Here is a 27002-nt window from a genome sequence, read left to right as displayed (position 1 = left end):
TCACTCCTCCAACGCGAGAGGAGTGCGAAGTGGGACAAAGCGGCACTCAGCGTCACGTTAGTGGACGCTCTTCCACATGGGAATAGAAAAAGAGAAAATCAGGGTTTGCCCCAACGTTCCCAGAGAGATTTCTCTTCCAACCAGTTGGTTTGAGTTACGAAACCTGGTGTAAAAATGGGCATAGCTTTGCCTCGTTGAACGAGGCAGCAGGAAATGGAGTTTCCTGCTTCCAAACCCTCGAGTCCATTCATCCAATGCCAAGTGGTCATCCAACACTAGGCTCAGGCTGGCCGGGGCTGTTATGTCCACACACTGGGTGAAATTTGTCTGAACAATAAATTACTTAAATGCAACTTTACTACAAGTTTAAAAGGTAGCTCTATGAAAGCTTCAGAGTTCCTCATTCTAGACTTTTTTTTTTTTTAATCATGAAGGGACCATCATTTATTCATTACAAATGATATTGAGGATTATGTAATAAAATGAAGGAACATTAATGATATACATAAGTAGAGTAGTTTAAAAGCATGATTACAACTATGTTTTCAAAAGAAAAGCAAATGCGTAAAATGAAAGAAAAAAAAAATCCCACTATGGTTGAAACATGGCTATTTAAAATCTGTGGTTTACTTTCCCATTTTTCTTGGCTATAACTCATGCTTTACATTTTTATAATGAAAAAGAAAACATTATCAATTGTTTAAATGTCTTTACCCATTTACATGTATAGCAGACTTTAAGAAGACCCTTATGGCCAAATTCATCTGATTCTCTACTCTGCAATGTTTACTTCATCTACTCTTCTTACAATACCTTTCCCTTTACCACATTCTATAGTACCAACACTCCCCTACTGGCTCCACCTTCTGTTTTCATCTTTGAAAGTGGTTCTCTAAGAGACTAGCAGACTTTTTCTTTTAAAGGGAAAGATAATAAATATTGTAGGCCTTGCCTGCCATTCAATCTGTCATGAATACTCCCATCTGCCACTGTACTGTCAGTAATATTCACAGGCTGTATGTAAATAAATGGATATGGCTCTGTGATAACAAAATTTTATTTATAAAAACAGGCAATAAATGAGCCAGATACTTTACCAACTCTTGCTGTAAAATAATTCTAGTAACTAGTACTATTTAGATGGAACTAGCACTTAAAACCTGGAAAATTACTCTACTTGCAGATCATACTTATGATTTAAATAATACTATACGGGAACTTGCAACAGTATCTAAACTATACTAAAGGGCCAAAGAATTCTTGGTTAAAAAATCAATTATGCACACTTATTCATGTAAAAATGTTCTTACTCTGGGGGACAGCTGAGGACAATTACCAGATTCCACTGTCTGAAATCAATGCTACTGTCTTGCAATCAAGTCCAGGCAATTACCGGAGAATGCTGGGTAAAGAATTTAGTAGGGGAGGATTTTTCCTTTTGAAATGATGGCCATAAACAAGCCTAATTAATATGAGTTATGGGGTTATACTCTGAAATAGAAATAAAGAAAATCTAGAAGAAAACTCATCTATAAACTTCTTTCCTCTCTTAGTTTCTGAAAAGCACATATTAAACCCTTTGAATTTAGGTCATTCAAATCTTAAAAAAAGAAAGGAAAAATAAAGTATTTAATCAAAATTAATTGCAATTTTCTAAAAATCTAAGCATCTAACACAAAAAGACACTGTAAATAAATCTACGTAACACTGACAAATCATGGGTTAATAGTTTTGTTACACATCAGATGATTCAAAAAAATGGGTAACAAAATATGAAAAAAGAAAACAAAAAATAACTAGTAAATAAGCCTGGGAAAATATTTAGCTTCTCATCTGCTAATGGATGTGATGTGTATTTCTAATTTAATAGAAATAAATTATATGTAATTGACATAATTAATGCAGATGAAAGTGTACCTGGCACTATACTTTCTCACGGCAATAAAGACTAATAATTGATAATATAATTTAGAACATGAACCTTAATTTCAAATTCCTTGATTTATTTTTACATCTGCATATCCAAGGAAATGATCCTATCTAATGTTTTCCAAAAAGCAAATTACTGAAGCTTCATTTCAAACTATCAGCAGAAAAAATAAAATTCTCACAGAAAGGAATTATAAAACATATTAGCAGGATATTCAGCAACTATTCATAATGAAATGCTTTTCTTATGTTAAGGTGAAAAGCAGTACAAGCTAAATATGAATAAAACTACCTAAAAAGAAAAGTCCTCGCTGGAGGTATCTCTAAAACACTGTCCACAGAGAGACTTCTGAAATATAGATTAGCCCTGGGATTTCTTTGGAGGGAATGATGCTAAAGCTGAAACTCCAGTACTTTGGCCACCTCATGCGAAGAGTTGACTCATTGGAAAAGACTCTGATGCTGGGAGGGATTGGGGGCAGGAGGAGAAGGGGACGACAGAGGATGAGATGGCTGGATGGCATCGCTGACTCGATGGACATGAGTCTGAGTGAACTCCGGGAGTTGGTGATGGACAGGGAGGCCTGGTGTGCTGCGATTCATGGGGTTGCAAGGAGTCGGACACGACTGAGCGACTGATCTGATCTGAATTGACTCCAATACAAACTAAAAAGTTTTTTTTTTTTAATTTAAGAAAAGAAAGAAAAATAAAAAAAAGTACACTTTACCAAACTGCTGCAAGTTATAGACAGCTTAAAAGACAGGAGAAAATACATCCTCTAAATCTGGAGAACAAAACATTAAAGACTCAGCAATGCTTTAAACTGGTAAGAACAGATGCTTGATCTTAGCAAAAGGCCAAGCTTCCCTGGTGGCCCAGATGGTAAAGAATCTGCCTGCAATGCAGCAGACCTGGGCTCGATTCCTAGGTTGGGAACATCCCTTGGAGAAGGGAATGGCGACCCACTTCCAGTATTCTTACCTGGAGAACTCCATGGACAGAAGAGTCTGGTGGGCTACAGTCCATGGGGTCGCAAAGAGTCAGACATGACTGAGCAACCAATACTACTAACTCTTTAAAAGCAGTCATAAAATTGTAATCATCACCATCAGTTCATTTAGTCCCTAGCAGTTAATTTTTGTTTGGCTTGATCTTGGGTTAGCAGGTTTGTGAATCAGTTTTCCATTAGAGTTTTAGAAATTCTTACCCAGTTCCATGTTATGATCCTAAAGTCATTAGAAACCTGCATTCTAGAGTCCTTGTCAGGGTTTTTCCCATGAATCACTTGGAAGAGGAAGCATTTTGTTCCCTGTGGTTGAAGGTAAATTTTTTTCAGAGGAGGGTCAAGAGTAAAGCAGAAACTAACTTTTGTGATTTCTCTGAAGTTTGCAAGTAGATAACAAAACCTCAAAGTCAGGTATAAGACTGAGGTCTGATATCGTGTACACTGCAGTTTCTCCTGAAGAATACGTTTCAGAGCCATCCCATTTCCAGCAAAGATATTTACAACATTTTCCTAGTACACAGAATCTTCCTTCTCGGGGCAGATGACATTAAAGGGAAAGAAAATCCTTTATCATGTTTTACCAAGAGTAAACTAATCACCTAAGAAATGTCCTGGCTTAAACAGAAAGAAAATGAAACCTTCATTTTGTATCAGGACATTATTGAGCTCAGGAAAAAAAAAAAAAACTTACAAACAAATCTGTACAATTTTAGCCAGCTTTGACCTCTTAACATAAAATTCCTTTCCCGTAAAACTTCTGAAGCTTTCTCTACTCAATTTAGACTTTGTCTTCTTTTCCCTTTCTTATTCTGGAGTGACCAGTCATTTTATTTTAGGACAAAATTACTCTCTTTTTTTCCTTAAAACACGTATTTATTGCATACTCTTTATTTAAAAAATCCCATTTTATTCTCATATTTTCTATAGAAAGCTGTTTCCCTTCCTTTTTGTTGTTCCTAAGTGTTATCTTTACACCTGGATTATACATTTTAGCTATTAATAAACCTTAGTTTTCAGTGAAAACTAGGAAGCAGGCAACTGTCTATCATGTATTAGCAAATTTGTATAAATTTGTTTTTCATAGTACTATTTTTTCATGTAGCATAAGACATATATATTAATAGATCCAAATATCTTTTGTCTTTTTGTAATAAAAAGCCAGAAGTAGTCATAAAATGGGATAAAAAATTGACCCACGCTATGACATTATGCCAAGCCAGAGAAACCAGACACAGAAGGCCACGTATTGTGCGGGCCCGTGGGTATGCCGTGTCCAAGAGGTGAATGCATGGAAACGGAAGCTGATGAGCGGTTGCTAGGGACTGGGGAGGGGCACTGGGACTGACCTTCAACGAGAATAGGGTTTCCTTTTGGGGTGATGGAGATGTTGTGGGATGGGATAGCACAACGGTTGTGCAGAAGAGTTGAAGGTACTAAAATCCTCTGAAGTGTATGATTTAAAATGGCGCATTTTTTGTGGTTTTGTGAATTATATCAAAAAATCTAAAAACACTGTAGCTTCTATTTCATTTGTCTTACTTTTCATGTATGGATGTAAGAGTTGGGCAACAAAGAAGGTTGAGCATTGAAGAATTGATGCTTTCTACCACTGAGGGCTGGTGGACCTCGCTCTCGAGGATTTTCTCCTCCCGGGACCTTCTCTCCTCCCACTCCACGCTTGTTATAAAGACCTTAACACACCTCCTTTGTGAATGAGCGTGAAATGGACTCAGACCAAATCTCACTACGCAAACATGGATGGGATTACCTAGTTTGATTTATTCGAGATTTTATCAAGGACCCACTTGTACCACTGCAGAGGCTGAAGCTCCTGAGAGCCATCTGTGGCCCCATGACCATGGTCAGCCCGGCTGAGGGCCCCCAGGTAAAGTTGGGAGGACATGGTGCCGAGGGAGATGCAGGGGGTAAAGCTCAGACCCCAGAGTGAAGAGCCGGGCTCACCCTCCGTCTCCTCCAGGAGACGGTGAGTACCCTGGCTCAGAGGGACACTGACCGCACACTCCAAAGAGCATTCACTGATCATCACCCTGGGTCTGATGAACGTGCGGCCTCTTAGGACACACACACACACACACACAGTTTCAGTAACCTGTGAAAACCAGTGTCCCTGAGATAGGGAGCTTTGCCTCGCTGAAAACTTCAGCTTGAGGTCACCCAAGGAATTTAGAAATGAGTTTGTCTTCTTCTGAGAGAGTGTGTTTATTCAGCCTGCTCTCCTGGTTGTCTCATGACCACCCAACTGCAGATGGGTCAGGGTGGACCGCGGGAAGCCAGGTGGGTGGTTGTCACGTGGACTGCGTGTCCATCCCTGTGAGGCTGGGCTGGGGTCCCTGGAGTCACCGTTGAGGTGTCTGCAACTCTCAGCAGGATAGGCATGCGGACCCCACCTTGTGGGCTCCCACAGTCTTATCACAGGGTTTTGTTTTGTTTTGTTTCCATTTCACGCCTATGGGGAAGAACTCCCAGATTAGATTTTAGGAACTTCGATTAGGTTAGATTGAGGAACTCAAGTGAGATCTGCAGATACTGGCGGCTTCCGCTTGCTGCTACGAAGTGTATGTGCTGCTGTTCAGCTGCTCAGTCGTGTCCGACCCCGTGGACTGCAGCACGCCAGGCCTCCCTGTCCACCACCATCTCCTGGAGTCTGCTCGAACTCATGTCCATTGGCCTGGCGATGCCATCCAGCCGTCTCCGTGTAGGTGTATAAGGTGTATACAACACGGTGTGCAAGACGTGGCTTTTCAAGGTCAAGCCTGGCCCAAGTGAGGCTTACAGGGGACTCGAGAGAAAATGCAATTTAGTGCTCCGTGAGGGTGTTCTCCAAATTGTGGGGGATGGCCATGAAATCAGTTAATTGGACCAAGAATAGAGTTAAAAAATAATAGAGGGGATTTCCTTGGCGGTCCAGCAGTGAAGACTTTTAATCCCAAAGCAGAGGGCATGAGTTGACCCCTGCTCAGGGAGCTAAGATGCCACCTGCTGCAACTGAGGTCTGGCACAGCCAGATATTTAATGATAAACAAATATTTGTAAAAGTAGAAAGAAAAACAAATAAGCAAAGAGATGTAGACGGACAATAGTTAGAAAAACCTATAATGGTGGCTCCTATAGATTCAAACCCAAACACGCAAGGACCACCTCTCTCTTCCAGGTTCACATCATCTGTGTGTTCCACGGGTGAGACGTCCTGGGAGAGAGTCTCTTTTTCACTCACTGATGGGTTTAATTTGTACAGTTTTCGGTTTCAGAAATTGGAGAAGGAAAATGGCAACGCACTCCAGTTTTCTTGCCTAGAGAATTCCCTGGACAGAGGAGCCTGGCCCGCTGCAGTCCACAGGGTCGCAAAGAGTTGCACACGACTGAGCAACTATCACATTTCACTGGTATCAGAAATAAGTGAGCATCTTAAAATGTGTTGATAAATTTTACATCCTTGTGATAGACTCGAGAAAAGCTTACGTGATTATTGATGTTATAGATGACAGTTCTTTATTTTCCACCCTAATTTTTGTACCCTAGTGTCAGGTTCTAGGTTCTGCATCAGTTGGGACATTTATCATGAGTAACACCAGAGAAAAACCACAAACCAGCCAACCAACTAATCAAACAAAAATCCTGAGAAAGATGAAGAGTGGTCTAGACTAAGAACTTACTTTGTCTGACAGGGCTACCCTTGTGGCTCAGCTGATAAAGAATCTGCCTGCAATGCGGGAGACCTGGGTTTGATCCCTGGGTTGGAAAGTCCCCCTGGAGAAGGGAAAGGCTACCCACTCCAGTATTCTGGCCTGGAGAATTCCATGGACTGTATAGTCCATGGGGTCACAAAGAGTCAGACACGACTGAGCGGCTTTCACTGTAGTTTTCAGATTCCATGTATAAGTGAGATTGTACAGTATTTGTCTTTCTCTGTCTGACTTCCTGCACTTAGCACAATACCCTCCAAGTCCACCCAGGTTGCAGTAAATTCCCTAACAATTTTATTGCCACGGGTCCTGGCAGGTGCCAAGAGAGAAAGGGAGGAAGAAAGGAAATTGGCAGCCCCAGATCAGGAGACAGACTTTTCTAGGTGCCCTGTATGGTCCCACACCTGCCTCACAGACGACTGTGGACATGCTGGCCTCAGGGGGATGGTGTGGGATTCCCTCCTCTCCTGTTGTGTTATCTGGAGCCCTTCTCCTTCAGTTGCTCAGTCATGTCTGACTCTGTGACCCCATGGACTGCAGCACACCAGGCTTCCCTCTCCTTCACCATCTCCCTGAGTTTGCTCAAAATCCTGTCCATTGAGCCGGTGATGCCATCCAACCACCTCATCCTCTGTCATCCCCTTCTCCTCCTGCCCTCAATCTTTCCCAGCTATATTATACATTATACTGATAATGTATAATATCAAGTTTAATTTTTCTAAACTGACACGAATTTTATTTCTTGCCCATATTTCTTTTCACTTTGAGACCCCTCTGCCTAGCTTCTCTGTCCTTACTTGAATTTGCAACACCATCAAGTTTATCGTGAACTGAAAAGCCATAATCTTTCTTCCAAATGACTACGGAAGGTGTTAAATGAGACGGATAAAAAGGAGCATTTCTTTAGCACCTACTGTGTGCAGACTCGTACTTTGTGTTTTCAGATTCACGATTATAAAGTTAACAGCTATTACTTCTTTTTAAAATACTCATTTCTTTATTTGGCTGTGCCGGGCCTGAGCTGCAGCATTCAGGGTCTCTAGCTGGGGCACAGGGGCTTAGTTGCCCCGTAGCAGGGGGGGCTTAGTTCCCTGATCAGGGATCGAACCAGGTCCTTTGCAAGTAAGAGTCTTAAGCACTAGACAACCCGGGAAGCCCCAGAAGCTGCGGTTTCTAACGATGGACATCAGCAAAGAGGGTCCACTGGGGTCACACGGCTGATGCATCGTGGGGGAGGAGGAGATTTCCAAGATCTTCCAAATATTCCACAGTGGGTACACGGCCGAGCCCGACAGGAAGCCTGGTTTCCTGGCTCAGAGTCCCACGCCCTCCCCAATATTGCAAAATCTGACTTCTTTCTATGCAGGGCCACCATACTCCTTGCTGACTGAGCAAGGCAGGAGCTCTGGGGCTGTCATTCTGGCATATGCTTCATTCTGCTGTGCAAGGGTTTAGAAGATGAGGTGCCTGACATTTCCACTAGTCATGTACAGAAGTGAGAGTTGGACCATGAAGGAGGCTGAGTACTGAAGAATTGATTCTTTTGAACTGTGGTGCCAGAGAAGACTCCTGAAGAGCTCCTTGGACAGCCCCTTGGAAGTCAAACCAGTCAGTTCTAAAGGAAATCAACCCTGAATACTCTTTGGAAAGACTGATGCTGGAGCTGAAGCTCCAATACTTTGGCCACCTGATGGGAAGAGCTGACTCATGTGAGAGAGAAATGTCAAGCGGAACCACTAGAATTATATAAAAATTTGAGACGATAGCAAGAGGTACCTAGTAAGAATCAAGTATAGTTTCGAGTTCACAATCCTGAGTTGCTACAGAATATACTTTTTCAATCAAAATAATTATGTGTGTACCAACTGCTGTTTGTAAAACTAAAGAAAGGACTGAAGTGATGAAATACCATTTTTTGGTCTGAGATATCATAAAATTGAATTACACTTGTATACTTATATCCCCTGTATAAATTACTATATCAAAGTCTTTAAATGCTTTTTATCTCTGGGGGAATAAAAGAAATGCTCATTTTACTGGGCCCCAATGCTCATAGAAGAAAGTCTGACTTATAGTCAAAGCTATGGTTTTTCTAGTAGGCATGTACAGATTGGAGAGTTGGACCATGAAGAAGGCTGAGTGCTGAGAAATTGATGCCTTCAAGCTGTGGTGCTGGAGGAGACTCCTTGGACAGCAAGGAGATCAAACCAGTCAGTCCTAAAGGAAATCAGTCCTGATTATTCATTGGAAGGACTGATGCTGAAGCTGAAGCTCCAATCCTTTGGCCACCTGATGCGAAGAGCTGACTCATTGGAAAAGCCCCTGATGCTGGGAAAGATTGAAGGCAGGAGGAGAAGGGGATGACAGAGGATGAGATGGTTGGCTGGCATCACTGACTTGATGGACATGAATTTGAGCAAACTCTGGGGGATCCTAGAGGACAGAGGACCCTGGTGTGCTACGGTCTATGAGGTCACAAAGAGTCAGACATGACTTAGCAACTGAACAACAGCAATAAGTCTATCTGAACAGTGGAATATTATTCAGGCATGAAAAGGGAGGGAGTTCAAACTCCTGCTGCAACATGGATGAATTGGAAACATTATGCGCAGTGAAAGAGGCCAAAGACCACGGATTATCTGCTTCTGTTTATGTGAAATGTCCAGAATAGGCAACCTACGGCGAGAAGAAACAGGCTGTGGCGTCAGAGGGGATGGTGAGACCGACTGCTCGTGGATGTGGGGTTTGTAGGGGGTAATGAAATGTTCTGGAATTAGGCAGTCGTGGCGGTTGCACAATCTTCTGACTAGACTAAAAACCACTGACGTGTATACTTGAAATGAGAGAAAAGTATCAAATGTGAATTATATCTCAGCAGAATAAAATAAAGTCCAGAGTCTTCCTGGAACACACAAGACCCTCTTTTTCCAAGCTGGTGTAGCCTCGTGTCTTGCCCTTGTTTGCTGCCGCCTGGGCTCTGGCCTCCTGTCTCGCTTTCTCTGGCTTCTGACCTCTGCCTGGTGTTGCCCTTGAGCCAAAGCCCTCGCCCCACCTCTCCCCGCCCTTTCATATGCTGTCTCCTCTGGACCCTGCGGAGATCAGCTTAGAAATCACCACCTCTAAGAGTCATCTGTCTCCGCCCCAGATTGTGTTGACGCGTGCATGTTATAGCTTTCTGAGTGCAGACATGCTCGACTGCGTGCCAGCTGTCTGCTCACCCTTCAGTCCCCTGGGAGAAGCAAGCGCTTCGGAGGCAGGAACTGTGTCTAATGCTTTGGCCATAGTCTCTTCCAAGTGCACCAAGCCGTATCAGGTACCCACTAAATGCAGGCCCTTGATCTTCTCTTCCAAACACACTGGATAGTTACTTTTCATGTAGGTGAGAACAATCAAGCTCAAGGAAAGGAGCAAGTGGAAGTGAAAGCTGCTCAGCCGTGTCTGCCTCTTTGTGACTCCGTGGACTATATAGTCCATGGAATTCTCCAGACCAGAATTCTGGAGAGGGTAGCCTTTTCCTTCTTCAGGGGGCCTTCCCAACTCAGGGATGGAACCCATGTCTCCCATGTTGCAGGTAGATTCTTTATCTGCTGAGTCACAAGGGAAGCCCAAGAATACTGGAGCGGGTAGCCTATCCCTTCTCCAGCGGATCTTCCTGACTCAGGAACTGAACTAGGGTCTCCTGCGTTGTAGGCAGATCCCTTACCAGTGAGCTATCAGGGAAGCCCCAGGAAATGAGAAGAATGTTTAAATCCCGTAACACGTGGGAGCCATCCTGGAAGTCCAGACCGTCTGACCATGAAGACCAGCTTTGCCCTCGTGGCTAGGTCTGGTCCTCAGGGGGGCTCTTGCCACCCCAGCTCAGCATGTCACCCCTCCCAGTGCTGTCCAGCAAAGCCGGCTGAGCCGGAGTCACAAACCTTCAGGCAAGGGTGGTCCCCCAGCCCACCTGTTCTTTTCCAAGAGTCTGGCAGCTAGAGACTTTGCAAAATCCAACACCTTGAAAGAATACATCAGTCGTGTTGCAGCCTCCAGCTGCTGGACAGCGTGTCAGCAACAGTTAACCCGGCGGGTCTGTCTGTCCTGTGGGAGCCGGGAGGAAGCACGTGGGGGTCTGCACGGCTGTAAAACACCGCCTATCGGTGGCCTCGGATAGGAACAAGGTAGAGGCTGGACCACAAGAAGCCACCGGTGCCCAGAGGGTTTTGACCACAGAGGCGGCAATTTCACGTCATGTGATCTGGTCGCCAGCACTGGGCACCTGGAGGCCTCAGGAGTGATGGAGAGGCCATTGTCCCCACAACAGACCCGAGCAGAGGCAGCCTGGGTTTCCCTGTCCTCACCCACGTCAGGGGCAGGGAGGCCTCTAAGACAGAGAAAGGGGAGGCTCGCGCTTCTCACAGCTCAGCACATGCTTGAGGCCAGAGCAACCCCACGGGGAGGCGGGGGGCGTGGGAAGGGGCTGCATGCTCCTGGCAGGAGAGCAGAGAAGCCCTCGCCCTGAATGTCTGGAGCCACTTGGAGAGTATCCCAGACAAGGAAGAAAGAAGTGGGCCCGACTTGCCTTCCAGAGGGCTGGTTATTCTCTTCGAGGCAGACCTCCGGTTCTGGGTGGGGGTGCTAGACAGAGTGAGCAGCCATCCGGGGTGTGGTCCAGGTCAGAGACGATGCACGTGGTTGCGGGCGCAGAGCAGGGGGAAGCTGAGGGCCAGGAGAACAGGGATGCTCTGATGACTTGTGATGCTGCGGTCAGTGGGGTCTCCAGAATTCTCTTACATTCTCTGGAATGTCATCCCTCATCAGTTGCTCCTCTGTCTCATATTTTAGTCTTTACATTTTCACGTTCAGGAAAGACTGAAGCACAAGCAAGCACGTCGAAGAGGTGAACAGAGAAACAAGAAAATGGGCGTGTGAGGGGGTCGGTGCTGCGTGGGCTTCAGTGCGTCCCACTCTGAGCGGCTGTTGAGAAAAGGGTGTTGAGAGTCAGGAAAGGCTTGAAGACCGTTGCCCAGAACAGCAGCCAGGCAGCAGTTCCTGACTTGACTTCTGAGCGGCAGCAGACCTGTGGGCTTCCCTAGTGGCTCAGATGGTAAAGACTCTGCCTGCAGTGCAGGGGGCCTGGGTTAGATCCCTGGGTTGGGAAGATCCCCTGGAGAAAGGAATGGCAACTCCAGTACTCTTGCCTGGAGAATCCCATGGACAGAGGAGCCTGGCGGGCCGCGGTTCCTCGAGTCGCAGAGTCAGACACAACCGAGTGACACACACAGGGCCTATGAGTGTCTTCACTTTTCAGATGAGGACAGAGTCAGAGGCCCTAGGTGGCCCGACCCAGGCGTAAGTTGGAGGGGCCTGGGGGCTGGATTAAAGAGAATGATACGGCCGTGAGCTGGTAGCGGTACCCAGCAGCGTCATCAGGGTGCACTCTGCCAGGTTTGCACGGGAGGAAGTCCCCCATAGAGCGGGACCCTCCAGAAGCCACAGCACAGGGTGCCACCTGGCACAGGGGAGCTGCTGGGGCAGAGGGGAGTTGCAGAGGGATTGTGGGTCTCGGTGACATCACTCAGCAGCGTGGTGGGAGCCTCTGTGTCAGAGAGCGCCAAGCGGAGCTGTGGCTTGAGGTCTTTCCTGGCCGGTTGTTTGTCTTATCTATTGCTCACAGATGATGGTTGCAGTTTTGGATAAACAGGCAGGTCCTGACTGACTTAAAATCTGTTTATTTGGGCTCTAAGTGAAGTAAGTCAGAAAGAGAAAGACAAATATCAGGATATCACTTAATGTGAAATCTGAAGTACAGCACGAATGAGCCTACCTTAAACAGAGACAGAGTCACGGACACAGAGAATGGACTGTGGGTTGACGAGGTGGAGGGGCTGGGGGAGGGACAGTGTGGGAGGATGGGGTTGGCAGAGGTTTGCTGTTATATACATAATGGATAGCCAACAAGGTCCGACTGTATAGCACAAGGAGCTATATTCAATATCCTGTGAGAATCAAAATGGGAAAGAATAGTTAAAAAGAATGTGTGTATATGTATAACAATCACTTTGCTGCGTAGCAGTCATGAACACAGCACTGTAAATCAACCATACTTCAACTGAAAAAAGCAATTGGATGTGTAAAAATTGAGTTTGGTCCTGGTGGGCTTGGAGCTAACGGGTTCTGGCCTGCAGTATGCAGAGGGCATCTCTGACTCTCTTGGGAAACACCAGCTTCTTCCAGCTGGTAGAGGGGAGGCCCGTGTGCTCAGCGGCCTGTGGCATCGTCGCTCCCTGCCCAGCTGGGCATGACGTTCTTTTGGTTCTGACACGTGTGTGTCCCCCCTCCACACAGCTGGGGTTCCAGATTCCAGGGAGGAAATGGGACTGGGACTTACATGCAGGGAAGATATGGCTGGGAGCAACCCTCTCAAGACCTGGCCTTAAGCAGACTTTCTTCTAGCTCAAGTGATGCCTCCATGGTTGCCCCAACACTTTAGGGGTTGGTTCTGAGAACACTGGAAACGGGTCCTAGAGGTGTGTTTCAGCTTCTGCTCTTTCAGTCGTCCCATCCGTGGAAGAGTCTGTCCCAAACGTTCTCGGTGGTGAGCGCGAGGTACCGACAGTAAGTCAACATCCAACACCCTTCCCACCTCCATCACGCAGCAACATGCCCCAGAGATGCTAGGATCTAGAGCCTGGACCCATCCCATGGACCACTTCTCATGTTCTTCATTGTATAATGTGGCTTGATTTTTATTTCTATAAAAAAGGCAACTAGGGTATTGATCTTTCCACGGGTTGTGCACCTGGGTGCCTTCTAGAACAGTCCACCTGGGCACAGAGGTGAATCTGTCCCTGGAGGGGACATGCGTGAACCAAGATGGGCGGTGGAGAAGAAATGGGACTTCTCTGTAGGAGATCATGCTCTCACCTTTCCTCCGAGTGTGAGAACCCTCTCACTCGCCCCTGGCCTCACCATCTTCTCTGGACCCTCAGGTGAGATGGCAGGAAGGCTGTGGCAGGGTGAGAAGTGGGGAAGAGATTGTTACACCATTAGCCTTACAGTCGATCTCTGTCCTTCGCATCTCAAAGCCTGTTTCTTTGTTTTCAGGCTCGCCACCCATCGTCCTCCTTGTAGGATGGTGAGAATCCTGCCGTTGAACCACCAATGCCATCTCTGTCATTGTAGCTCTTCAGTTATTTGATTTCTTCCTTGATTTTTTCCTCAACCCTTCCTCGACAGTTTCTCCATGGCCTTGCACATGATTCCACCATTTTCAACCATCTAAAAGTTTTAAACCTTTGTGTGTGTAAATGCCTCAAATTCTTAACAGTATCTGGTAGGGGATATTAATATTTAGCCATTATACAATTATTGTTTACATTTTAAATCAGTGTATTGTGTTTACAGTAAATGATGTATGTTTAAGTTTTTATGTCATATAATTTAGTTTGTTAAAGATAAGAAAAAAATTATTGCTCAAAAATGTGTACTGTTACAGTCCTTACAAACCGCTGATATTCTCAGGGTCAATAGTTAAGAACTAATGGCATTTATCTTGGGCTTCCCGATGGCTCAGATGGTAAAGAATCTGCCTGCAATGCCTGAGACCTGGGTTTGATCCCTAGATTGGGAAGATTCCTTGGAGAAGGGAATAGCTACCCACTCCAGCATTCTTGCCTGGAGAATTCCATGGACAGAAGAGCCTGGTGGGCTACAGTCCATGGGGTCGCAAAGAGTGGGACATGACTGAGTGACTAACACTCTCTTTTTTTGCATTTATCTTCACATGCTTGTAAAATCACTGCACTTTCATGGTCTGCAGGAATCACATGAAAAACATACTCTGAATTTTGGAGGGAAACATGTCACTGAAGCCACAGAGGATGGTTATTAAGACCTCTAACTGTTATTCAGACCACCTTGGGGAGACCCTGACTCTATTCTTGCTTGACTGAGAAGCCATTAATCATCCCCCGCCTCTGTTTCAGCATCCCTAAGATGAGGATGAGAGCCCCTTGGAGTTTACTGAACTTCTTGGTTATATGCTACTGCCAAGTCACTTCAGTCGTGTCCAACCCTGTGCGACCCCAGAGACGGCAGCCCACCAGGCTCCCCCGTCCCTGGGATTCTCCAGGCAAGAACACTGGAGTGGGTTGCCATTTCCTTCTCCAATGCATGAAAGTGAAAAGTGAAAGGGAAGTCGCTCAGTCATGTCTGACTCTTAGCGACCCCATGGACTGCAGCCCACCAGGCTCCTCCATCCATGGGATTTTCCAGGCAAGAGTACTGGAGTGGGGTGCCATAAGTGTTCTTAATAGATTTTAGTCTTAAGCCATCATTTCTTTTTTTCTCTTTTCTCTCCCTCCTCTCCTGGGCTCCCGTTATGCATATTTTGGTACTTCATCATGTCCCACAGTTTCCTGAGACTTTTCATTTTTGCTCATTCTTTCCCCTCATTTACCTTTGATTTATATAATTGCTATCAATCGATCTTAAAGTTCGCTAAATCCGTCTTCTGACAGTTCAAATCTCCTTTTGAGCCCTTGTAGTGAACTTTCAACTCTATTTTAAACTCCAGAATTTCTATTTGTTCTTTTAAAAAATCATTTCTCTTTCTTTTTAAAAAATTAATTGAAGTACAGTTGATTTACAGTGTTATGTTCATTTCTGCTATACAGCAAAATCTGCTACACACACATACACACACATACACACACACACATACACACACACACATACACACACAATACACACACACACACACACATACACACACACACGCATACGTTTTTTCCATTCTTTTGCATCGTGGTTTATCCAGGATATTGATCATAGTTCCCTATGCTATACAGTAGGACCTTTTTTATCCATTTATATGTAATAGTTTCTTTATTGATTTTTCTCCACTTGATGAGATACTGTCGTCACACACTTCTTTCCTTCTTAGGCATGGTTTCTATTAGCGCTTTGAGTGTATCTGTAGTCGCTGCTTTAAAGTCTTCCTGCTGAATTCAACATCTGGTCGGTCTGACCATCTCTATTCTCTACGTCTCTCTTACTCCAGCGTATGAGTCATACATTCACATTTCTTTTGCATGTCTTGTAACTTTTGTTGAAAACTGAACATTTTAGATAACATATTGTAGAAACATGAATACTGTTTCCCATCTTATGTAGCTGTGAGAATCTGCTTACTTTGCCTAAAGTTTCCTTATTTCTTGTAAATGGTGATGGTATCTCTGTTCCCACCTGCTAACCATGACACTTACTTCCATGACTTACTCAACCTGTAGAGTTGATGCTGATGAATGTCAGGTGGAGGAAAGTCACTAAAAGAATTCTGGTGCCCCCTACTTTCTAAGGGCTTCCCTGGTGGCTCAGGGGATAAAGAATCTGCCTTCAATGCAGGAGACCAGGGTTCGATCCCTGGGTTGGGAAGATCCCCTCGATGAGGGCATGGCAACCCAGTCCAGAATTCTTGCCTGGAGAATCCCATGGACAGAGGAGCCTGGTGAGCTACAGTCCATGGGGTCACAAGAGTCGGACACGACCGAGCGACTAACACTCTCACACTTCCACCTACTTTCTAATGATACAGTAAACTTGTTGGCTGAAAGGTTTAGCAGTGACACGAAAACTGAGTTAATATACTCTCTTCACATATAGTTCTTAAAATTGATAGATAGTCCTGAACTTCTAGAATTCATCTGGTAGCAACAGCAACTAATTATCGGAGAACTTTTATATGAATGCTTGGCAACAAATGAAAGTGCTGAAATGTTCAAAATGTTGAACAATTTTTTTGTTTGTTTGTTTCATGGCTTCTTCTGGAACAACTTTGTTGAGATTTTCACTGATGGATGCAAAAGCAATGATGGATTAAACAGCCTGTGCCTTAGCTCAGATCAAAGAAGCGGCAAAAAGTGTGACAGTACTATTGTGTCGTATTCTTTCCCATCATCACGGCTTCACAGCAATTTTCCGAAAAGGCACCTTCACCCAGGAATGTCCTTTACTCTTGATGAAGCAGTAAAAACTCTTAATTAAAAAAAAAACTCTTAATTTTGTGAAATATATGCCTTGAGTACATGACTTTTTAATACTTTATGTGACTAAACAGGGAAATATATTAATCTAAGTATATAATATAATATATAATAAAATGCATATTATATAACTAACATTACATATTTAATAAATATAATATATTATAAATATCTGTCACTTTGGCTTTATACCAAAGTACAATAACTTTTTCAAGCATTGCAATTACTTGAGCTGAGATCTTAACTAGCTTCTTCCTTCTCTTGATCACCATTTTTATTTGAAAGCATGATTGATTGACCAACTGTGCATATCAGTTCAGTTCAGTTGCTCAGTCGTGTCCGACTCTGCGACCCCGTGAACCGCAGCACGCCAGGCCTCCCTGTCCATCACCAACTCCCGGAGTCCACTCAGACTCATGTTCATTGAGTCGGTGATGCCATCCAACCATCTCATCCTCTGTCGTCCTCTTCTCCTCCTGCTCTCAATCATTCCCAGCATCAGGGTCTTTTCAAATGAGTCAGCTCTCTGCATCAGGTGGCCAAAGTATTGGAGTTTCAGCTTCAGCATCAATCCTTCCAGTGAACACCCAGGAGTGATTTCCTTTAGGATGGACTGGTTGGATCTCCTTGCAGTCCAAGGGACTCTCAAGAGTCTTCTCCAACACCACAGAACAAAAGCATCAATTCTTTGGCACTCAGCTTTCTTTGTAGTCCAACTCTCACATCCATACATGACTACTGGAAAGACAATAGCCTTGACTAGATGGACCTTTGTTGGCAAAGTAATGTCTCTGCTTTTGAATATGCTATCTAGGTTGGTCATAACTTTCCTTCCAAGGAGTAAGCGTCTTTTAATTTCATGGCTGCAGTCACAATCTGCAGTGATTTTGGAGCCCCCAAAAATAAAGTCAGCCACTGTTTCCACTGTTTATCCATCTATTTCCCATGAAGTGATGGGACTGGATGCCATGATCTTAGTTTTCTGAATGTGGAGCTTTAAGCCAACTTTTTCACTCTCCTCTTTCACTTTCATCAAGAGGCTCTTTAGTTCCTCTTCACTTTCTGCCATAAGGGTGGTGTCATCTGCATATCTGAGGTTATTGATATTTCTCCTGGAAATCTTGATTCCAGCTTGTGCTTCTTCCAGCCCAGCATTTCTCATGATGTACTCTGCATATAAGTTAAATAAGCAGGGTGACAATATACAGCCTTGATGTACTCCTTTTCCTATTTGGAACCAGTCTGTTGTTCCATGTCCAGTTCTAACTGTTGCTTCCTGACCTGCATACAGATTTCTCAGGAGGCAGGTCAGGTGGTCTGGTATGCCCGTCTCTTTCAGAATTTTTCACAGTTTATTGTGATCCACACACTCAAAGGCTTTGGCATAGTCAATAAAGCAGAAATAGATGTTTTTTTTGAACTCTCTTGCTTTTTCGATGGTCCAGTGGACGTTGTCAATTTGATCTCTGGTTCCTCTGCATTTTCTAAAACCAGCTTGAACATCTGGAAGTTCATGGTTCACGTATTGCTGAAGCCTGGCTTGGAGAATTTTAGGCATCACTTTACTAGTGTGTGAGATGAGTGCAATTGTGCGGTAGTTTGAGTATTCTTTGTCATTGCCTTTCTTTGGAATTGGAATGAAAACTGACCTTTTCCAGTCCTGTGGCCACTGCTGAGTTTTCCAAATTTGCTGGCATATTGAGTGCAGCACTTTCACAGCATCATCTTTCAGGATTTGAAATAGCTCAACTAGAATATAACTGTGCATATAAATTTTCTCAAAATGAACAAAGTGAGCCAGTCATTTCAAGGAAAACAACTGGAGCCACTGATACCATTTGGATTTTTAAGAAAAAAATTAGAATTCCAAAAAAAACATGCATCTGTTACACTGAGTATAATGGCTTCCCAATGATTAGAGTTTTCTGATGAGATTCACGGGGATGTTAACAATGTGACAGACTGATAGGCTGTTGTTTAGTTGCTAAGTCTTGTCTGACTCTTTGTGACCTCGTGAGCTGTAACCCTCCATGTTCCTCTGTCCATAGGACTCTCCAGTCAAGAACACTGGAGTGTGTTGCCATTTCCTTCTCCAGGGATCAAACCCGTGTGTCCTGAATTGGCAGGTGGATTCTTTACCACTGAGCCACAAGGGAAGCCCCACGATAGACCAATAGATAGATAGATGATAGAGTGTATAACGAATTGTGTCAATACCTGAAAAATCTACATAACTCCATGAACCAATATTTTCCAGATGACTTATAAATGATACTATGAAAATAATATATGGTAAAAGATCTGACCAAAATGCAATTTAGATAAATGATTTTAACTTAACAGTGTATGAAAGTTTATTGATATGATTTCAGATTCCACATTACGACTAACCTTGAAGAAACTACCACTTGTTAAGTTTTGGCATAACTTCAAGGAAGCATGGGCTTTCTTGATGGCTCAGTGGTGAAGAATCTGCCTGCAATGCCGGAGACTCAGGAGATGCAGGTTCAATCCCCGGGTCAGGAGGATCTCCTGGAGGAAGTATGGCAACCCACTCCAGTATTATTGCCAGGAGAATCACATGGGCAGAGGAGCTGGAGGGCTACGGTCCATAGGGTCGTGAAGAGTCAGGCATGACTGAAGCGACTGAGCATCCATGTACGTGTCAAATTTCACAGAACGGTCCTGGAAAGGCCATCCAACTCCTCTTCCCTTTTCCTTCAACATGTATGTGTGAGGTCAGTTTTCTTCATACACATCGACCAAAGTAACATTTTGCAACAGATCAAATGCTGAAACAGATACTCCAACTGTCTTCCCAGGAGCCAGACACTGAAAAGATGTGCATAACATGTAAAACAACACCACTCTTCTCACTGAGATTCTATATTTTTTTTAAAAAATCTGTATTTACTTTTCATTAAAAATAGACTGGGTGGCTCAGACAGTAAAGATCTGCCTGTAATGCAGGAAACCCAGTTTCAGTCCCTGAGTCGGGAAGTTACTATGGTAACACGACATGGGCTTATTGTTTTATTTTAAAATAACTTTATGCATTTTAATTCTTCAGCTTTAGGATGGTAAATATCAATAGGTATAAATGACATACACCAAAGCTCTTTGGGGCCTTAAGATCAAAATACTTGTGAACCACCTTTGAGGAGTTCCTAGAGATGTGGAAAGGGAGGGACGCGGTGCCCTTTTCACTTACCGTATCCAGCTGTGGGAGACGCTTGAGCTGGCTGACACAAAGATGCCAAGCTTTAGGCATGCACCTGTCTTTTGGGCAGATACGATTAGCGTCCTCTCCTACGACCAGCAGGACACTTTCCTTCCCTTCTTGTTCTTGTCGAGTGTGTCTAATTGTCAGTTCTGGGAGGCACAGCCTTGGAAAGACCACACCAGCTGCTCATCACGGGAAAGTATCTCATGCAATTGGAAGTAAAACTGAACATAGCAGGAAAAATCCTTCCGGGGCGAATTTGGAATGTGTTTTCCAGGCACTAAGTCGTGTCTCACTCCTCGCGAGCCATGGACTGCAGCACACGGGGCTCCTCTGTCCTCCACTATCTCCCAGAGTTTGCTCAGATTCATGGCTACTGAGCTGGTGATGCTACCTAACCATCTCATCTTCTGCCACTCCCTTCTCCTTTCGTCCTCGATCTTTCCCATCATCAGGGTCTTTCCTAACACTTTGGAAGATGTGATAAATGATTTCTGGTTCTGCTCGTCTCTGGGAAGCTTAGGAGCCTGGGCTGGACCATGGTGACTCCACGCCAGAGGGCATGACTTGAGACTTTCATCATTTATTTCTGATCTTCCCAGGGGGCTTGGCCAGAGCTAGCCTCTCTCCATCCTCATCCTCCTGCTGTCTCTCCCTAGGGGCAGGAGGTCATCCTGTCCACAACTAGACGTGATTTCTGAAAAGAATGTGGCTCACGTGTTCAGATGGAGTAGACTCAGCTGTTCCCACCCAACCCCATGGTCCCCCCTGGAAGTGCTAGTCTAGAAGCAAGACTGCTCGGTGTTCAGGACACCTGTGTGGTTGTGGGGATATGAGAGGCTGAGACTTGGAAAGAGATTAAGGGACAGAGTACCGGGGAAGATCAGGATGTGAGTTGAGGAGGAAGATCCCACGCAGTGTGGCCCTGGAGGGACATTCTCCCAGGCACGACTCTCACATAAGGCAAAGCCACCAAGGTATAGCGGGTAGTTCAAAGTCTCAAACTTCACCGAGATGATGGACGCCAAGAGTCAGGCTTGTTCCAGTGTGCTGCAAATGTGTGGTAAAGATTTGGTTCAGAGAAAAAGCCACAAGTAGAGACAGCGATTCTGAGAATATCGAGGCAGAAAGCGAATGTGAGGATGAGGCAACGGGGGAGGAAACGTGACCGTGAGATACGCTCCTGAGATGATGCTTGGACTCTGATTGGCCAGTGACCCCACACAGGAAAAGACAAGCGGCTTCGAGCCAACTTGATAACACTCAGAGCCCCACTCTCCTAAGGAGCTCCTGAGGGTGGCTCAGTGGCCCAGGGAGAGAGTGGACTTCTCCAAGATCAGACTCCTTGAGAAGGTCCTTCCTGCTCTCACAGACAGGATCCTGGACTGAACCAGCACCCAAGGTAAGAGCGAGCCGTCCGCCTCCTCCTTTACTACATTCCCCGGGTGGTAAGCTCGAGTCTGCTTTGGAGCCCAGAGCATCTGTGGCTTCTCAGGTTCCTCCTGCCTACCACTTCCCTGTGTCTTCCCTGACCTGCCATTGCTTTGTTGTTCATCCAACCTCTTCTCCCTGGCCCCCAGGCTTCTGCCTGCTGCTTTGATGGGGAACTCTGATGTCTCAATGTGGACCACACCACTGATGCCTAGGTCCTGCCCTTCTGGACATTTCTCCAATGGGGTTTCCCCATCATCTTAAAAGATGAAGCTGTGAAAGTGCAGCACTCAATATGCCAGCAAATTTGTGAAACTCAGCAGTTGCCACGGGACTGCCAAAGGTCAGTTTTCATTCCAATCCCAAAGAAAGGCAATGCCAAAGAATGCTCAAACTATCCAGCCAAAATAGCTCAGTTGGGAAAGTGTTAGACTGAAGATCTAAAGAATGCTTAAACTATCGCACAATTGCACTCACCTCACACACTAGTAAAGTGATGCCTAGAATTCTCCAAGCCAGGCTTCAGGAAAACCGTGAACTTCCAGATGTTCAAGGTGGTTTTAGAAAAGGCAGAGGAACCAGAGATCAAGTTGACAACATCCACTCTCGAAAAAGCAAGAGACTTCCAGAAAAACATCTATTTCTGCTTAATTGACTATGCCAAAGCCTTTGACTGTGTGGATCACAATAAACTGTGGAAAATTCTGAAAGAGATGGGCATACCAGACCACCTGACCTGCCTCCTGAGAAATCTATATGCAGGTCAGGAAGTGACAGTTAGAACTGGACATGGAACAACAGACTGGTTCCAAATAGGAAAAGGAGTATGTCAAGGCTGTATATTGTCACCCCACTTATTTAACTTCTATGCAGAGTACATCATGAGAAATGCTGGGCTGGATGAAGCACAAGCTGGAATCAAGATTTCCAGGAGAAATATCAATAGCCTCAGATATGCAGATGACACCACCCTTATGGCAGAAAGTGAAGAGGAACTAAAGAGCCTCTTGATGAAAGTGAAAGAGGAGAGTGAAAGAGTTGGCTTAAAGCTCAACATTCAGAAAACTAAGATCATGGCATCCGGTCCCATCACTTTATGGCAAATAGATGGGGAAACAGTGGCTGACTTTATTTTGGGGGCTCCAAAATCACTGCAGATTGTGACTGCAGCCATGAAATTAAAAGACTCTTACTCCTTGGAAGGTAAGTTATGACTAACGTAGACAGCATATTAAAAAGCAGAGACCTTACTTTACCAACAAAGATATGTGTAGTCAAGGCTATGGTTTTTCCAGTGGTCATGTATGGATGTGAGAGTTGGACTATAAAGAAAGCTGAGTGCCGAAGAATTGATGCTTTTGAACTGTGGTGTTGGAGAAGACTCTTGAGAGTCCCTTGGACTGCAAAGAGGTCCAACCAGTCCATCCTAAAGGAGATCAGTCCTGGGTGTTCATTGGAAGGACTGATGTTGAAACTGAAACTCCAATACTTTGGCCACGTGATGCGAAGAGCTGACTCATTTGAAAAGACCCTGATGCTGGGAAAGATTGAGGGCAGGAGGAGAAGGGGACCACAGAGGATGAGATGGTTGAATGCCATCACTGCCTCAATGGACGTGAGTTTGGGTAAACTCCGGGAGTTGGTGATGGACAGGGAGGCCTGGTGTGCTGCAGTCCATGGGGTCACAAAGAGTCAGACACGACTGAGCCACTGAACTGGCTGATGCCGTTTTTACATCAGGACTACACAGCACAGAGAGACAAGTGCCTTAAACCACAGAAGTCTGAAATGGGACAGCTACTGAAGCCAGCAGTCACAGGGCTCCTGAAAGAGGCAGTCTAGGACCAAAGATGAGCCTACCTCAGTGAAGATGGCTTTGTCCTGACCAGCCTTCAACCATCGAAGCCACTGCCCAGCCCAGGGGGGCAGGTTCCTTCCAAAAACAGGGCCTCGGGAGATTTTGGTGAGCAAAGCAGAAGTCATTCTTGATGACACTCGTCTCCTAGTGATCAATCCTTTGTCATTAGAAAATTGTTACTAGTGCATTACGGATCTGCAGTCTGAAGCCATCTGAAATACGGTAGACCCTGCCAGCTGCTGATGTATTTCACTGGTTCAAACTTCCGGGACCTGCTACTGTGCTGCCGGCCCCCATCTGCTTCTGAGCCTGGCTCTGAGCTGCCCAGCCCTCACTCCCTACTGTGTCTTCCTCTGCACTGTTCCCCAGCCCTGCCCCTTTCCACCCTGTGGTGTCCTCCCCTTCAGCAGCTTCAGCTCCCACTTAAGATGTTTGTTAAATCTACACCTCCAGACCACAGCTCCCTTCCAAAATCTTGGCTATCTGAACGTCTTTACGTGGGTGTTCCACAAACAATCCCAAATCAACATAAGTAAAAATGAATTATCTTCTACTTACTGACTTCCTTCTTCAAAGTCTGCTTTAAAACTTAAAAAAATTTTTTTAAATTAAAGTATCATTGATTTACAATGTTGTGTTAATTTCTGATGTACAGCAAAATGACTTTGTTATATGTATGCATATATATTCTTTCTGTTTCTTTTCCATTATAGGTTATTACAAGATATTGAATACAGTTACCTGTGCTATACAGTAGGTCCTTGTTTATCTATTTTTTATGCAGTAGCTTGCATCTACTATAGTACAACTTTTGAGCACATCATACAAGTGTTAATTGCTCAGTCGTGTCCAACTCTTTGCGACCCCACAGACTGTAGCCCGCCAGGCTCCTCTGTCCATGGGATTTTCCAGGCAAGAATACTGGAGTAGGTTGCATTTCCTCCTCCAGGGGATCTTTCCAACCCAGAGATTGAACCCGGGTCTCCTGCCTTGAGGGCAGACTTTACTGTCTGAGCCACCGGGGAAGCAAACGCACTAGTTAATTAGCGGGAGGGGTAGGCACCCAACCCAAACCCTCTGATCCCAAAGTCCCCCTGGCGCCCACCAGTGAGTCCACATTTCAGATCTAGTGGACAGGGTCCTGCGTGGGGATGTAATTTGTAGCAATGAGAGCATGCATTGAAGAGCACACACTTGGGGGATAGTGTTAAACATGGCATTATTCGTCGGCAATTGGATAAGCAAGTCTAGGGCTGGAGAGATGGAGGCTGACGATGTGTGTTTGGGAACTGAGTGACGAACAAGAGACCATGTGAGTGGATGAGATCGGATTCACGGGTGTGGTTTAAAGAAAACAGGACAGAACGCTGGGGAACACAACCTGGAAAATATCAGCTTCTAGGGGATGAGAAAAGAAGAGGAGCTGAGTTAGGCCGAGTACAAAACAAGGAGAAGTTGGAAATAAGGGAGGGGAAAGGCAAGAAGCATGTAACCTGAAGGGCAGAGAGGACCTCTCAGAACCTGAGCCTGACCATGCAATGGGAGACCTCACACAGGAGTTTCCTCAGAGCTGCCGCAGCAAATAACCACAGATTTATAACCTTACAGTTATGGAGGCCCAAGATCCAAAATATAGGTCTCACTGGGCTAAAATCGAGGTGTGAGCAGGGCTGTCTCTCTTCCAGGGGCCCCGGGGGAGAAGCTGTTCCCTGGTCTCTTTTCGTCTTCTGGAGGCGCCTGCATCCTTGACTGGGGCCCTTTCCCTGCTCTTCAAAGTCAGCTATCACATCACCCCTACTTTGTCTCCCACATCACAGCTCCTTCTCTGACTCTCCTACCCCACCTCCTTCTCATAAGGACCCTTGTGGTTACCTGAAGGGCCCATCTGCCTATCTTACAGTCAGCTGGTTGGCGGCCTTAATTCCATGTGTAACTTTTATCTCCTCTCTCCAAATCTAAGTCATCATGGGCCCTGGGGATTAGGACACCCCTGCGTGGCTGACCCTCTTCCCTGAGTCATTGGAATCAGGGTGGTATTGAAACAACTGGAGTTGACGAGATCCCCAGGGACTCAGGCACAGGTCTCCCTACAGACCTCAGGGCATCTGAGCTGCTGAACACAGTGGACTCGGCACCTGGACCCAAGTAAGGAGCCAGACCAGATGCCTCCACCCACCTTCACATCATCCATCATTCCCTCCCGGTACCCCAAACTGCTCTTCATGGCCTAACTATATACTAAGAGGTCTACCCTTGGAGTAGACATGCTCCCTCAAGCCCCTGGCTCTTCCTCAAGTGGTTTCTTTGCATCGGTATCATCTTCTTGGTAACGTCTACCATGTCTTCAAGGGTCAACTCCCACCTGAGTACTAGAGCTCCTGTAGTATGGCCACAGGACAGTCACACTGTCCTGTAAATGGTTGATCCCTTGGGTTTATTGGGGTCAGAGACCAGATCCCCCCAACTCCCCCCACCCTGCTTTCTGCTCAGAGCCTAAGCTGGAGGGGACACCTAGCAGATCAGTTTGTTGAGTGTAGAGATGAATGCCCAAGAGGCCCTGCTCATGAGGACAAAGCTGAGCTGCCCTCTTGCCCTCTAGAGAGAGCCAAGGACCACAGGAAGGACCTGCACTCAGAGCATTTGTGTCCGGGCTTGGGAGGGGGCGAACAGAGGAGACGGGGAGAGAAAAAGAGACAAGTGAGGGGAGGTGGGAGGCACGGAGGGAAGGAGTCGGGGGAGAGGGAAGAGGAGACGGGGAGAGGGGGAGGAGCGAGAGCCCCCCTCACTTGCCTGAGGGTCCATACCTCCATCTCTGACTCCCCAGGAGTGCCAGGAGTCACAGGACAGGGGGATCCAACAGTCCTGCCGAGCCCGGATCGCCTCACCATGGACAATTACTGCGAGACTCATCATTCCAGCCCTGATGCTGCAGAGCGGGCTGAAGGGTCACACGATGTTGAGCATGTGGCCCTCCGGTCCCTCGCTGTGGTTGTGGCCCTTTTCGGACTGGTGGGAAATGGAATCGTGATCTGGTTTGTCCATCTGTCTCACAAGAAGACCTCCTTCATCATCTACAGCCTCAATCTGGCCATAGCGGATTTCATGAACCTTGGCTTCCAGATCCTGTTCTCTGTCCGCCATATCCTGAAGCCTTTCCTCAACCATTGCTTTGGTCTTCATGCCCTCTTTATGGTCCTGAGGTGGTTCTTCTACCTCACTGGTCTGGGCATCATGACCGCCATCAGCTTCCAGCGCTGTCTGTCCGCCCTCTTCCCTATCTGGTATCGGTGTCATTGCCCCAAGCACCTGTCGGCCATCGTGAGCACGCTCCTTTGGATTCTGACCTTTCTGTTAAATGTGCTGAGAGGTCATGCCTGCGGTCAGTTATTCACCAAAGAGGAAAAGTTCTGTGACGAATTTAAGACTGCCACCGCTGTGTCGGTCTTCCTCCAGTTCTCCGTCCTGGGCATTTCCAGTCTGTTGTTGCTCCGGCGAGTCCAGGCCAGCTCCCAGAAGCATCAGCCCAGAAAGTTCTACCTGGTCCTCCTGCTCTCGTTCCTGGGCTTCCTCTTCGGCCTGCCTCTCAGTATCATCCGGTTCTGTACAACTGAGAAAATTCACATCTTCAATGACATCTGTGTCCTCTTGTCCTGCGTCAACAGCACGGCCAACCCTGCCATTTACTTCTTCATCGGGGGCCTTCAGAGGGAGCGGTCGATGGAGGCCCTCAAGGTGGTCCTTCAAAGAGCCCTGGGTGAGGAGATGGAGGATGCTGAGGACCAGAAAGTGACCCCAACTGGCAAGACGGAGAGCGTGAGCCTCTGA

The 27002-nt window shown here is 45.7% G+C and overlaps 1 protein-coding gene across 1 annotated transcript; it reads left to right on the top strand.

Moving 5' to 3' along the window:
• The first annotated feature begins 4837 nt into the window (after window positions 1-4837).
• On the top strand, window positions 4838-27002 carry LOC109554152 (mas-related G-protein coupled receptor member B5-like). The gene is made up of 3 exons (XM_019954459.2): window positions 4838-4920; window positions 5203-5231; window positions 26002-27002. The coding sequence occupies exons 1-3, from the start codon at window positions 4838-4840 to the stop codon at window positions 27000-27002; spliced, it is 1113 nt and encodes a 370-aa protein (XP_019810018.2).

Source organism: Bos indicus, chromosome 29 (genome assembly GCF_029378745.1).
Source record: "Bos indicus isolate NIAB-ARS_2022 breed Sahiwal x Tharparkar chromosome 29, NIAB-ARS_B.indTharparkar_mat_pri_1.0, whole genome shotgun sequence".
Lineage (NCBI taxonomy): Eukaryota > Metazoa > Chordata > Mammalia > Artiodactyla > Bovidae > Bos > Bos indicus.
This window is presented reverse-complemented; position numbering and strand designations above follow the sequence as displayed.

What these genes read in the sequence shown, in the direction of transcription:
- LOC109554152 (XM_019954459.2), top strand. Translation starts at nt 4,838, where the DNA reads ATGGTGCCGAGGGAGATGCAGGGGGTAAAGCTCAGACCCCAGAGTGAA. An exon ending in TCCGTCTCCTCCAGGAGACG is followed by an intron (nt 4,921 to 5,202) that starts GTGAGTACCCTG and finishes ACCCAACTGCAG; the next exon opens with ATGGGTCAGGGTGGACCGCG. An exon ending in GGTGGACCGCGGGAAGCCAG is followed by an intron (nt 5,232 to 26,001) that starts GTGGGTGGTTGT and finishes CTGACTCCCCAG; the next exon opens with GAGTGCCAGGAGTCACAGGA.